General features: G+C 46.1%; 1 protein-coding gene across 1 annotated transcript in view; it reads left to right on the plus strand.

Annotated features, from left to right (window-relative positions):
* SETDB2 (SET domain bifurcated histone lysine methyltransferase 2) overlaps positions 1–14298 on the plus strand; it is a 55616-nt gene extending 41318 nt beyond the window's left edge. The window contains exons 14-22 of the mRNA XM_077314945.1: positions 1178–1309; positions 3490–3597; positions 4531–4664; positions 6988–7034; positions 7952–8016; positions 9902–9968; positions 12119–12241; positions 12391–12462; positions 13415–14298. Coding sequence (XP_077171060.1) covers positions 1178–1309; positions 3490–3597; positions 4531–4664; positions 6988–7034; positions 7952–8016; positions 9902–9968; positions 12119–12241; positions 12391–12462; positions 13415–13542 — 876 coding nt within the window. The 3' untranslated portion in view covers positions 13543–14298. The remainder of the gene's footprint in view (positions 1–1177; positions 1310–3489; positions 3598–4530; positions 4665–6987; positions 7035–7951; positions 8017–9901; positions 9969–12118; positions 12242–12390; positions 12463–13414) is intronic.
* Positions 14299–15004: the final 706 nt, after the last annotated feature.

Consider the following 15004-nt stretch of genomic DNA (forward strand, 5'->3'; position numbering starts at 1 on the left):
AATTACATCCTGAAGGTGTTGGAAGAGAGAGGCCATCCCAACAAGTGTCAGGAAGCACAAGCACTATGAAGTGGGCTGTTAGCAAGGTTTTGCAAGGACTAATTTTGCTGCTTTCTGGTGATGGTCAGCCGGTTTAGAAATCAATTTGGAAATCTTGATAGCTGATTAAAGGAAATCTTCCTTGCTGATTAATTGTGCTGCACCTCCTTTTTGCTGTTGGTGCAACCTTGTTTTGAGAGTCATTTTGAGCTCCTTTTGATGTGGGGAAAGCAGGATACAGATATTTGTAATGAATAGGTGAAAATGGCTTGAAATTGTTTGGCACCGATCTGTAACATGTTGGAAGCATGTTTTTTGAAAGAGGGTTTTTAAAAACAAGGCACCTCATTGTACAAACAAATGATGTACCTCTGGCTTAAAGCCCCATTTTGTCCCCAGTGAGAGGCGTTATTTAAGACAAAGTCAAAGTACATTATTTCGATCAGCAACCAGTACAATGTACGAAACAGTAAAATACAATATAAGATTGGTTAAAAGTTCCAAAATACTTCATGTATGAAATAGATCCATCCTAACCCTCGTACATATCCAGCCAGGCACTTCTACATTTAATTGCTAATCTTGCACATTTGGCAATGATACAGGATAAATTCTTCTTTTTATCCAAAAGGAGTTCCTGTAATTTGGCTTGTCTTGAAGGAGCCCTTAAATCAGTGAAGATGGAATACAGCAATTCCTGATGCAATTGGTTGTAAATACAGCAATCAAAAATCACATTTACAGTGTTCTCAGCGTGACCATCCTGGCACATGCAAGTACATTCCTGGGCTGGAAGCTTATTACGTTTTCCCTCTACCCACACTGAAGGGAGAGCATTGCAGCACAATAATGTAAATGCCCTTCTAAGTTCAGAGTTTTCTATATTAGGAAGATAATCTATTTAAAAGGGAGGTGTCATACACTGGAGTATTGATTCTATTCAAACCATCCTGTCTTACCACCTCCTGTATTTCTTCGCTTTACCAATTCTTTGGCGCGGTCAAAACCCAAAGAGAGCAGAAATTGTTGGGATAGACCATAAAATCCTAACTTCCTGTTGATGGCCTGTACCCATGGAGCAACAAAGGTGTCTTTATTTTATTTTATTTTATTTTTTACCTTAGGGGAAATAACATAGGAATTCGGAGGCACCACAAAGAGAATGGCGAAGATGTTAAGAAGACAGTGTGCATTTTGCCCAGAGGACGAAGAATGTTCCATTATGTATGTCGCCGAAGGACAGAACCTGGCAGTTCATCAAGATTGCTTGGTGAGACGTGCTTGGTGAGACGTGCCTGTGGACGATAAATGGCTGGAAAAATTGAAAAAGCCCAAAGATCTCTTTCGAGGCAATTCATGACAATTGCATATAATTGATGTATAACGTGCTTTTCAGGGATAGTCTCTGGCTTTGAAATTAGAGTGCTGTCACCGAGACTAGCAAAATGAAAGTGGCTAAGAGCAGGGGTAGTCAACCTGTGGTCCTCCAGATGTCCATGGACTACAATTCCCATGAGCACCTGCCAGCCTTCCTTCCTTCCTTCCTTCCTTCCTTCCTTCCTTCCTTCCTTCCTTCCCCTCCCCTCCCCTCCCCTCCCCTCCCCTCCCCTCCCCTCCCCTCCCCTCCCCTCCCCTCCCCTCCCCTCCCCTCCCCTCCCCTCCCCTCCCCTCCCCTCCCCTGAATTTAGAGAAAGCTAAATTCACAATGAAACTTTCAGTTTTCCTCTGAGACTTAAATGCCTTTTCTCCCCCATCTCCTTCTGATCTCCCTCTCCTCCTGCAAATGAGGGCAATAAGCTACTTTTTGCCCAGCCTGTAGTTAAGTGTGCAGAGTGGTTTACTGGAAAGCTATAAAGGGTAACCTCATCATTGTGCATTCCCACACTGTGCAGGGGGTTGGACTAGATGATCCTGGAGGTCCCTTCCAACTCCGATTCTATCATTTATCAGATCAAAAAGAAGAACTGGAGGCATGCAATGGCTGAGAAGCAATGGAGACTTTGCCTCTAGGTGCAGAAATGCATCTTGAATTTAAGAGCTGCTGCATGTCTACAGCATGCCCACCTCATCTTTAAAAGCACTCATTCTAAAAGAGAGAAATATTTCAATTGAGTTATTTTTAGTACTCCCATGATTTTTAAATTTTTCCATTGGAAGAGTTGAAAAAAAAAGCATTAGGAAAAAAAAAACTGGGGGAAAACCAGTCTTCTCCCTAAATTTTCTTCTTCTGGGCCTACACATCTCTAGACCATTCCCTGTATCTTTGTACAGGGTGACTGAATAATGAAGTCCAGAGGCAGGGGAGGTGAAAGATTGACTCTGTGAGCAGGTTACCTCATTTCTTCAGTTCAAGGTTAGGAGTGGGATGAGGTAAACATAGGCAATGTGGCTGATTCTTAATTCTTACTGATGTTTTTCAAGATCAATATTGCCTGCTTAGACTTGTAGCTGCTCTCCAGGGTTTTCACATTACCTGCATCCTGATCCTTTTAACAGAATATGCTGGGGATTGAACCTGGCAGCTACTGCAGGCCGAGCAGATGCTCTACCTCTAAGCTATGACCTTTCCTTCTGAGCAGCTCAATGCTGCCTTGCAAGGTGTCAATGAGTTCTTGAACAAATCCAGAGTTTTCTAGGTGCCTGGAAGAGTGAGTGAGCCTTTTGCTCCACAGCTGCTGAAAATGAATATATGGTTTAGAATAGGGTTGTGCGTTTCGGCTCGTTTCAGCCGCCTCGGCAATCTCCAAAGCCCGAGGTGGCCCATGGCGCATGCGGCCATTGGCTAGCGTGCCATGCCACCCCTCCTTTCTGCGCCATGGCACTGGCCTCCCGTGTGCTGCTTCAGGCTTCGGTGATCGCCGAGGCATCCGAAGTTTAGAGTGGTTTAGAGCAGTGGTCCCCAACCTTTTTATCACTGGGGACCGGTCAACGCTTGACAATTTTACTGAGGCCCAGGGGGGTAGTCTTTTGCCGAGGGACGTCGCCACCCGCCTGAGCCCCTGCTCCGCTTGCTTTCCCGCCGATGCCCCTGACTTCCTGCCGCTCGCTGGGGGGCGCTGCCAGCAGCAGCTGTGCAGTGCCAGGCCAAGGGGGAGCCCCAGCCATGGCGGCTGCCAGAGAGCACAAAGGTGAGCCGGCAGCAGAGTGGCAGGGCAGCCCCCGAGGCAGCAGCCAGGGAGGAGGACGAGGAGGAGTCACGGACTGGTACCAACTGATCTACGGACTGGTCCTGGTCCCCGGACCAGGGGTTGGGGAACACTGGTTTAGAGTGTTTGTGAGTAGTTTGTGGATCCGTAAACTCACAAAAGACACGTTTGGAGCAGAGACAGTCCATTTGAATCCCTTGCAGAATCTGGCTGCTGTTTTTTACTCCTCCATTTTAATCAGTCCGGCAAAAAACTAATAATAAAACTCTTGTTTCCTTCCCCCCCCCCCTCTTTTCCTTTATAGTTATATTCCTCTGGCTTTGTGGAATCCGAAGAACATAATCCCGAAAACCTCGATATAAGGTTCGACGTCACCTCGGTTGTAAATGAACTCAAGAGAGGGAGGAGGCTGGTGAGTCACCTACTGACAGAGCTTTAAGATTTAACCACTGAAGCTCCCAGGGACCTCCTGCGGGTGAATCCTGTGCAACTGACTTGCTGCCAAGGGGTTCATTTGTCTCAAGGGAGATTCGTCCTGTTTCAGTAAGGGTAGTTGGGCAGCGTGCCCATTTTTCCATTTCTAGCAGACAAGATGTCTCTTTCGGTTAATTAGAATTTGCAAGGAAGGGAGGAAACGGATGCTGACCTGACTGGAGATGGGCAGCAATTTCCTTGGAGCCCGGGCGGGGTGGGGGTGGGGGACAGATTCAGTACTATTTATTTACTTGATTGATATCTGGCCTTCCTCTCCCAGCGAGGACTCAAGGCAGCTCGCACCACCCTTGTCTTCTTTTTGACCTCACAAGAACTCTGTGATGTAACTTAGGCTCAGAGTGTGTGACTGGGCCAGGGTCACCCAGCAATCTTCCACAGCAGAGAGAGTGGGGATTCTAATCGGGGTCTCCCAGATCCTAGTCCAGAGGTGGCCCAACTCTGGTTCTCCAGATGTCCGTGGACTACAGTTACTATGAGCCCCTGACAACATAACCAATTGACGGGCTCATAGTCATTATAGTCCATGGACATCTAGAGAGCCACAGATGGGCCACATCTGTCCTTTACCGATGCTTTAACTACTATACCCTGCTGGCTAGCAACTCCTGAAAAAATCTTTTATTTCCTAAAGTTGGTTGCTGAACTTCAACTAAATATCCAGGGGTAGTCAAACTGCGGCCCTCCAGATGACCATGGACTACAATTCCCAGGAGCCCCCTGCCAGCATTCGCTGGCAGGGGGCTCCTGGGAATTGTAGTCCATGGACATCTGGAGGGCCGCGGTTTGACTACCCCTGTATTATACCTTAAAAACAGTACTGGCTAAAGCCTCGTGATCCCTGTTGTTGCAGATATGTAATTTCTGCCGCAAGAAAGGAGCCACCGTTGGGTGCGAAGTGAAGCACTGCCGCAGGAGTTACCACTATTTCTGCGCTCTGTGTGACGACGCTGCAATAGAGACAGATGAAGTGCAAGGCGTTTATCGGTATTTGACGAAGCCTGTTCTAAACTCTGTGGCCGCCGTCGATATTTTATCGTGGGTGGTCTCTTCCATTTGTTTGCGGTTTGGAACCGTCACTTTTGGTGCCTAATCAAAGCGCGTTCTGGTAAAAGGAGCCTGTCTAATGCCTACGCCAACCCCACAGTGTCATTTATTTATTTATTTATTATTTTATTTATTTAGATTTATATACCGCCCTGCCCGAAGGCTCAGGGCGGTTTACATTAAAACTAGTCAACGATACATGAAACAGTCTTTGTTAAAACATACAGTAATTAATAACAGTGGTTGTAACCATATAACAGAATAATGTAACAGTAAAAGGTAAAGGTAAAGGTAGCCCCTGTGCAAGCACCGGGTCATGTCTGACCCTTGGGGTGACGCCCTCTAGCGTTTTCATGGCAGACTCAATACGGGGTGGTTTGCCAGTGCCTTCCTCAGTCATTACCGTTGACCCCCCAGCAAGCTGGGTACTCATTTTACCGACCTCGGAAGGATGGAAGGCTGAGTCAACCTTGAGCCGGCTGCTGGGATTGAACTCCCAACCTCATGGGCAAAGCTGTCAGACAGCTGCCTTACCACTCTGCGCCACAAGAGGCTCATAATGTAACAGTATAACAATATAATAAAATAATATAACGATGGAACGGTGCAATACCACAACAGGTCCAGAGCGCTCTGGTGGAGTTCTGGGAGGAAGGGGGGGAGAGGGGGGGAGGAGCGGGGGCCCTTCATTCGCTGTTGGTTGTGCCTGGTCTCAACCAAATGCCTGGCGGAGGAGCTCCTTTTTGCAGGCCCTGCGGAACTGTTTAAGCTCCGTCAGGGCCCTGATCTCCTCCGGGAGCTCGTTCCACCAGGTGGGGGCCAGGACAGAGAATGCTCTGGCCCTGGTCGAGACCAGGCGGACTTCTTTAGGGCCAGGGACCATTAGCCGGTTGGTGGCGGTGGAGCGCAGAGCTCTTTTAGGGGCATAATGAAACGGAGCCAGTCACCAGCAGGGTAGGTCTTGAATAGCTCCAGAATTAAGGCTGAGTAAACCTGGGGAAGGCACTGGCAAACCACCCCGTATTGAGTCTGCCATGAAAACGCTAGAGGGCGTCACCCCAAGGGTCAGACATGACCCAGTGCTTGCACAGGGGGATACCTTTACCTTTAAACCTAGGGCCCTGATCCGGATAACTCCGGCTTTCCCAATCTTGTCAGATCTCAGAAGGTAAGGAGGGCCAGCCCTGGTTAGTATTTAAATAGGAGTAGAGAAGTCCATGGTTGCTGCACAGAGGCAGTCTATGGAAGTCACCTGTGAGGGCCTCCTGCCGTGTAAGCCGTGTGGAATCTTCCCAAGTCAGCTGGCACTTGACCGCACACACAAAAAGTGCACTGGTCTCTTCCCAGCTTTCATAAACTCTGTTGGTTGTGGATTCCAGCTACGTGGCAGAAGAAACGAGAGGTTAGGGTTATTTCTGTGATGTTTCTCAAGGAAACATGTTACAGGGATCTGCAGAAAAGCAAGGGATACAATGGCTGATTTAGACCTATATGAAAAATAGCGGGGAAATGCGCTGCATGAAAATGTGTGCTAAGTGATCCAGCATGAGAAAATGTTGACCTTGTTAGAAAGGAGAACACCTTGGAAAAAAACCTCTTTTGATCCCCCCTGGGGGATGGCTTTTCTGAAATACTTGCTGTTTTAAAATGAAGGGACAGGTGCTTTCAAAACAAAGTTTAAAAATGTGTCCACTATTCATTGATTTCTTAGTGTTGTAAGTTACACAAACTACATGGTTATGTATTTACAATATCTGTTTGTTACAAACAGGGGATTTGGGACAAACGGGTTTTGTTACAGACACCTTACAAATCCTCCAGCCTGCTTCAGATTCTTCTGTCTTCTGCAGCTTGTGCACGCCCCTTCTTATTTTTGCAAATATAGACTTCAATGGTGAACATGAGAATGTGTAGGAAAGACTTGTTTCAATCAGTGCAACTCTTAATATCTCTGAAGACCACGAAGAATAAATGGGACGTTTAGAGTTGTCAGAAATTGCTCAACCAGGCCTGTGATTGAGGCCTATAACATCCAGCGACTGCTGGCAGGGGCTCATGGGACTTGTAGTCCATGGACATCTGGAGGGCCGCAGTTTGACTACCCCTGTCTTACAGTAATGAACAGGAGCACTATTCTCGGTTCCTCCCAAGCCTGATACTCTTACTACTGAAATAGTATTATCTGGATATTTGTTTTACTACTCAGTGAGTACCGCTGTATTAATCCAGTGTATTTTCTCTTGTAATTTCTCCAATCTTTTAGAGTGTTCTGTCCAAATCATGACCCCGATAGGAAGGCCAACCTTTTCGGTGAGTTTGTTTTCCTTGTATGGTTATCTGCAGTTCGTATTGGGTGAGCTGCTGATTTGAAGCATATCTTGGGGCAAGTAGGCCTTCGTTGCCATCCATCAGATATCCCTGGGAGTCTGTTTCTACTCCAGGGGATGCTTTGATCTCAGCTGCTCTTAAGGGGAAATAATCTTTTCCTTGCTGCCTGTGTCAGTGTAACACTTTGTAAGTTTCCTGAGCCAGACTGCCTTGTTTTGCTGCAGACTCTTTGGGACTTGCTAAAATAGCTTTTCTTCTTCTTCTTTTTTTGGAAGCTTGTGTGTACCTGTCCTTAAAACTACCTGTCAAACAACTGTGTAAATAACACTGCCTCACCCTACTAAACTTAGGAGGACCAAGCATACTCACTAAAACTTCCCAGGGCCAGGTTTGCTGGAGACCAGATATTGGAAGAGACTGTTGATTTAGACAAACATAAGAAAAAAGCATAATGTTAGCTAACAGTTTCACCAGGCTCCAGAGAACTCTGTATTCTGCTTCTAGTAAGAAGGTTGCTAATGGGTCATTTTGGCAATTAGCACCATTCTCACTTCGGTTTTGAAGGTATCTGGAAGGGTTAAGCCAGGGGTAGTCAAACTGCGGCCCTCCAGATTAGCGGTCCCGATTTGTGCTCCTGCATGGGAGCTGGGGCAGTGAAGTTCCCAGTGCATAAACTGTCACAGCGAATGCTGGCAGGGGCTCGTGGGAATTGTAGTCCATGGACATCTGGAGGGCCGCAATTTGACTACCCCTGGGTTAAACCTTCCAGAAAAGTCAGAAAGCTATAGTGTGGCAGGTATGCTTGGTGTTTTTACAGTATGTCTCGTGATGACATGCTGAAATATTATAAAACATTGGCCTTTTATACTATACTTATTTCTGCTTGTTGACATTTCTAGATGAAGACAATAAAAGGGAAAGGTCGCCCATTACAGTGCAGTCTTCATCTGCTAGGAAAACAATGGTAATGTATAGCTTCGTATATGATCTGGTTTCCCACACAGAGGCCCCCGTCCTCCCCCAAAGAAACTGCCTGCTTTTATCCCCTCTGACTTGTGTTACTCTCTAGGTCTGGGAAGGGCTGGGTTGTCTCCCCCCAACAATTCCCCACTCTTATTGAGGTACAGCCCCCCCCCCCCCCAGTTCCTGGTTAAATATTTATTTCAGGATTTCAATATTAAACACACCCATCCTTGTGTTTTGTCTCAGGAGTTCCAAACTGAAAACATGATAAAAACACATGAAATGGGGGTATGGGAGGAGTCTCAAACTAGTTCCTTTGCAGGAGATCCCGAATTTGGCTACTAGTCAAATTCATAGACGTTGAGAGTTCTTTGAATATACATATTTTTTGTACTGCTTTTAATTAGGAAATTCCAAACTATCAATAACACACTATTAAACCATTGGTGAAATGCAGTCACATTGCCAAACTGTTCTTTAAAACTTGAAGTGATGACACAAAAGTGATGGTTGGCTTTTGTTAAGCTCATTCTGGAGTGACGGGTCACGATTGGTGCCTCGGCCCCCCACTGCTTCTGTAACGGGCTTGTTTCGCCGCTAGTGCTGTCACCCCAGTCCTTTTCAAGCAGTCCACAAGTCTGTGATCTTAGCAGGGAATTTGTTAGTAATTTCAAATCAGGAACAGCCCTTGGGAAGGGAACAGGGAGGGTGCCACCAGCTCTTCCTCCCCTGCAGAATTGGGCGAGTCATTTGTGAAATATGATGATTTCTCTTTTTGACCTTGTAAACTGCTTTGGGCCCTCACTAAGACGAGAAAAGCAGATTGAAAGCACCCCAAAGAAACCCAACACTCCTTTCTTCTCAGTAGATGATGCCCTTTCAGTGGTCAGCAGCACGGAAATGGCACCCCTTCTGTAGCTGTTTCCCCAGGGCGCAGGTAGGGTACTTCTCATGCACCTGAGCAGAAATATCGTGCTGCCAGCCCAAGAGACACGTGTAGGGGATGTAGTCCATCATGTAGCAGGGAGAGGTCAGGAATCAAGGCTCCTTCGGCAGAGACAGGGGTCCTGTCATGCCTTTTATAGGTGACTGACTGTGCAAACAGCCTTCAGTCAGCATTTTTGTTAACTCTGTCATTTGTTTTATTCTCATTTTTACATATTGGAACTCTGAATGCACAAGCCAAAATTGCTTGGGAGATGTTTTTAGTTCTAGACTCTTGCCAGCTTGGGGTAGTGGTTAGGAGCAAGGACTTCTTATCTGGCGATCCGGGTTTAATTCCCTGCTCCTCTCCCACATGCAACCAGCTGGGTGATCTTGGGCTCACCACCGCACTTGTAGAGCTGTTCAGACCTAGCAGCAATACCTGGGCTCTCTCAGCCTCACTCACTTCACAGGGTGTCTGCGGGGAGAAGAAAGGGAATGTGATTGTAAGCCGCTTTGAGACTCCTTCGGGTAGAGAAAAGCGGCATATAAGAACCAGCTCTTCTTCTTCAGTAATACCAGGGCTCTCTCAGCCTCACCTCCCTCACAGGGTGACTGTTGTGGGGAGAGGAAAGGGAAGGCAACTGTAAGCCGCTTTGAGATTCCTTCGGATAGAGAAAAGCGGCATATAAGAACCAACTCTTCAGTAATCTCAGGGCTCTCTCAGCCTCACCTCCGTCACAGGGTGTCTGTTGTGGAGAGAGGAAAGGGAAGGCGATTGTAAGCCGCTTTGAGACTCCTTTGGGTAGAGAAAAGCGGCATATAAGAACCAACTCTTGTTTGCCTTGCCCAGGAGTGCAGGGAGAGCAAAGAGCTTACCCTGGGAGAATAAGCAATGTTGCCATAAGTCGCCTGGATGGTGGGATGCTAATAAACAGGCTCAATATTTTTTTTGTTGGCAGAGTGAGAAAGAGAAGATTGCAGAGGAAAGCCTCCAAGCCTTAAAACAAAAGCAGGACCGGCAGAAAGGTATATGACTTCTGCTCTCTCTGATGCTTTTGAATTGTAACAACCAGATACACAGTTCCGTGGAAGGAATTAATAGCAGCCTCTCAGAAAGAAGGGTGGATACACAACCTCTGCCTTTACACAGCAAGAGAAATATGACCCGCATCACTTAAGTTTTACTCACTGTGGCCCAAGGTGCAAAGGTAAGAAGTTCCAGGCTTGGATGGACGAGGGCAACATTTCCCTCCTTCCCTGCCAGAAATTGCATTTAGGAATGAAGGGGCTGGGTGAGTGGGTGGGGGAATTTTTCTGCCTTTCTTGAATTGAAGTGAGGAAAACAAAAATACTGCTTTCCCTTCCAACCAGTGTCCCTTTGGATTGCAGTGAACCATTTTGAGCTGGGTGGCTAAGTACTGTTCTCATTGCAGCATTGTTCCCAAACACTGCAAGTAAGAACATGACATGAATGAACAAACACGGCTGGAACACAAAGCGACACCATGAGAATATCTTCATGTCCTTTGATGCTGGTAAGCAGGTAGAAGACTTTCCAGAGTGTTCCCCTGTCCTATAAATGCTTTCGGAAATCAATTTCTTTAGTGACAAGTCGAAATGAAAATTAGTACGCTTAATTAACAAAAAAGGATTATTTTTTCCCATGTATTATGTGCAATGACAAATGTTTAAGGGGGATTCTTTGGGCATTTCATAGCAGAAAGGTAAGAAATATCATTGTACTTTATTGAAGTGAATTTTTAGAACTTGTTGAATCTGCAAAGATTTCGTCACCACTTTGCAATGACTCGGATTATATATGCTATAACTTTAAATACATGATTATTTTAAAACTACTATAAATGAACCTTTGATGGATTGTATGTTGAAGAGCTTTAGGAAAAGTAGGCTTTTGCCACTATTCACAGCCTTAAATATTTTTGTTTAATATTCGTTGAAACTTCTGCCATTCACATCAAGGTATGTAACCTGTTTCTCCATGTACTTTCCTTTGTTTGTTTGAATGTGTTGCCTTTCACTTCAAATGAATATCTCATTATCGTTACACAGGACAGAATAATGTGTATTAGGAGTGCACATAATACATAGGAAAAATTATCTTTGTTAATTAAGCTTACCATTTTTCATTTAGAGCTATCACTCTCTTTATTTCTGAAAGTGTTTATAGAAACAGGGAATGCCCTGGGAAGTCATCTACCTGTTTACCAGCATTAAAGGACGTGAAGAAATCCTCATGGTGCAACTTTGTGTTCCAGTTTTTTGCTTATCCATATACCATAAATGGATAAGAAAATGAGTAGGATGGATGGATGGCATGGTGGCCACTGACTATATAGCAGGGGTAGTCAACCTGTGGTCCTCCAGATGTTCATGGACTACAATTCCCACGAGCCCCTGCCAGCAAACACTGGCGGGGACTCTTGGGAATTGTAGTCTACGAACATCTGGAGGACCACAGGTTGACTACCCCTGCTATATAGGATAAAGTAAAGGGATGCCCTGTGAAGCAGGCTAGGTTGTAAGCATGTCCCACGAGTAATGGTGTCAAAAAATGGAGGATTCTGTGTCTTTTTTTAAAGACAATTGCTGGTCTTGAGTGAGTAATAGAAAGCGTGGAGAACAGCATTCTGGGGGGAAGAGGGTGGGGCTTGGTATGCAACTTCTGCGTTGCGGTCAGCTGGGGGCTCCTAGCCAATGGCAGTCTCAGCCGTTTGTCAAGGACAGTGAATCATAAGCAACTCTTTTCTCAAAACGTAAACAGCCCATAAAGCACAAGAGGAGTTCCTTAGTCTTGTGGAGGATTGGAGGGACCATCTAGTGCAGGGGTAGTCAAACTGCGGCCCTCCAGATGTCCATGGACTGCAATTCCCATGAGCCCCTGCCAGCGAATGCTGGCAGGGGCTCCTGGGAATTGTAGTCCATGGACATCTGGAGGGCCGCAGTTTGACTACCCCTGATCTAGTGCTAGAGCAGTGCCTTAGAAACAAGCCTCCTCTTCTGAAAGTAAATGTTCCTGGGCTTTATCGAGGACCCCCTTTGCCTCTTCTGGCCTCCTTGGCCGAATATCTTGGAAATCACTTGTGACTTTATAACAGCAGCAAGGGACAGAACTGGGAAAGTGATTCCGCTAATGTTGTGTTTCTTTCCGTGACTAGTCAGGGTAGAGTTTCTGAGGAAATGCAAGCGGGCCGGGCTTCTCGACGAAATCTTCGAAGAGATGCTGGACACCTTACACCTGGCACAGGAAAAGCTGATGGATGACAACACTCCAGATGCAGGTACTGCGAACGGTCTGTCTTTCCTAGAACTGTGGTTGAAAGATATTTCAGATCAATTTAATGCGTTATGTGGTATTTGTGTGTTTCTATAAAAATCTACGGTACTTGAACAGGGTTTTAAAGTTATCTATTCATTTTTTTATCCTCAGAATACGAAGAGACAGTAATATCCCTTTTTGACTGCGGCCTGTTTGAAAATATCCTTACAAATGCGCATTCTGGTACGTATGAAACCAAGTCTGATGCTGTTGCAGAGGGTGAGCACAGAGTGCCTTGCTAAGAAGGCCCAAGAGAGCCATTGGGTGTAGCACTCAGGGGCACCACTCAGATGACTGGTGTTGGTGAAGGGATCTTGGCTTGGTAGTCAAGCTGGGGCCTAGTCCTTGTAAAAGCCACACACTGGCCTCCTTCCCCCAACACCTGTAGATTGTTACCATGTGCATTTTGAAGAAGAAGAAGGGTTGGATCTTATATGCCGCTTTTCTCTACCAGGAGTCTCAAAGTGGCTTACAATTGCCTTCCCTTTCCTCTTCCCACAACAGACACCCAGTTAGGCAGGTGAGGCTGAGAAAGCCCTTAAATTACTGCTCAGTTAGAAAAGCTTTATCATCAGTGCCCTGGCGAGCCCAAGGTCACCCAGCTGGCTGCATGTGGAGGAGGAACGGGGAATCAAACCCGGCTCATCATATTAGAAGTCTGCACTCCTAACCACTACACCAATCTGGGAACAGGAACGTTTTTAAAGGTAGAGCAGGCTGCCTGCCAGAGCAGTTCCTCAGGGTTTGTAAGGCAGAGCTGTACCACCAGACCTATGGTTGAGGCCTACAGAAACATCAGCAGTAACTTGCCCTCTTTATGTAGACAATAACATCTGGATGCCATATAGCTAATTCCATCTCCACCTGATTCCACTTCCCTCCCACCAGAGGGAAGGTGGTAAGTCCCAGCGGGGTTTTAAGACAGATCAATTTTAATAATAATTTAATGTTTTAATGGCTTAATCACGGGATTAATGTCGTAAGCTGCCCTGAGCCCTCAGGGAAGGGTGTGCATAGAAATAAATAAAATGTCTGGCATAAATAGTAGTTTAGGTTTCCCTTTGTCGTTGATAGTGGTAGTACTTTAAAACAAATGGCATTGTGTTTATTAATAAGCCTCTTTTCCTTCATACAGGAACAGAGGGGAAAATTCAGGAACTCCTCGAAACGCGGAAAAGACTGGATACCCAGATAGAGCTTCTAAAAGATCTGAAAGTAGTCCTGCCTGCTCCCGAAGACGCAACTAACTGTACCTCCGAATAACCAACGTTTCCTTTGCAGTAGAGCTCCTGTGCTTTGTCTTGACTTCAAAACACGCAGGCAGGAATTTACTGCTTGGCTTTCCGTACCTCTTTTATGATAACCGCCCTTTCCTGTGACAGGTTCTTACGGGAATTACTCGAAATCATTTTGTATGCCAGCTTCCCTCTCTCCAGAATTTCCTTTTCCTTCTGTCTACTTCCTTCTGTCTACACAATGTGTTCCGTTTGCCACATTTACCACAGGCTGTCTGTCTTCTTGCCAGTCATAGAAGATGGCATGGACCAGTTGCCGTGGCCCTCAAGGTCCTTCACCAATGGAACCCTGTGCCCTGTAGTTTGCACAGGACACTCTGGGAAAACTGCGTGTGCCACCCTTCTGGGTACTGCCCTACACGTCTTTCCGATCTGTTCCTCAGGACCCACGAACCGGATTTAAGGGAGATGAATCATGCTTGTGTGACTGTCCAAAGAGAACTGGTCAAACCGTGCACTTTTTACATGTGTTTTTTTTAATATAATGCAATGCGTAAAAAAGTTCAAGTGGCTGTAACTGTGATTGAGGGCAGGGCATTAGTTGGGCATGGATTCCAGCAATGATTCGGCCGCCTCCTGTGAAAATCTGTTAAGGAAACAAGAAGTTTACAAGTGTAGCGTTGGTGTATTAAAGGTTAATAGCCTCAGAATCCATTAAATACTGATGCATTTGTATGGTATAAATGGCAAAATGTTTAATAAAATGTCTTTATAATAAAAGTTATACGTTGTTAAGAGCCTTTAAGGTTTGTCTTTAAAAGCTAAAGGGGTAAAATACTAGGCCTGGGTCCTCATTCTGACAGGCAACCCCAAAACACCTCTGGGCTGAGTTGAAAAGGGTTTATTTATAAATACTGGAGCCAGTTTGGTGTAGTGGTTAGGAGTGCGGACTTCTAATCTGGCATGCTGGGTTCGATTCTGCACTCCCCCACATGCAGCCAGCTGGGTGACCTTGGGCTCGCCACGGCACTGATAAAACTGTTCTGACCGGGCAGTGATATCAGGGCTCTCTCAGCCTCACCCACCTCACAGGGTGTCTGTTGTGGGGAGAGGAATGGGAAGGCAAATTCTTCTTCTTCTTCTCTTCTTCTTCTTATTTCAAGCTGCCAAGTTGTCGATTAAGTAGCTCCCTTGGTCCCGGATGGAAGAGAATTATGGAGGAGGGCCCTTTTGATGTTGTTCTATCAGCTTGCTGGCCTCAATCAAATGCCTGGCAGAAGAGCTTCATTTTGCAGGTCCTTTTAACTGAGACACTTTCTGTAAGGCCTGCAGCTGTTCCACCAGGTCAGGGCCAGGACCAAGAAGGCCCTGATCCTGGTTGAGGCCAAGTGTGCATCTCTTGGGCCGGGGATCCCCAGCCTGTTTGCATTGGCAAAGTGAAGCAGTTTCCAGGGGATATAGTCAATTAGGTGGCCCCTCAGGTACTCAGT

Source organism: Paroedura picta, chromosome 1 (assembly GCF_049243985.1).
Source record: "Paroedura picta isolate Pp20150507F chromosome 1, Ppicta_v3.0, whole genome shotgun sequence".
Taxonomy (NCBI): domain Eukaryota; kingdom Metazoa; phylum Chordata; class Lepidosauria; order Squamata; family Gekkonidae; genus Paroedura; species Paroedura picta.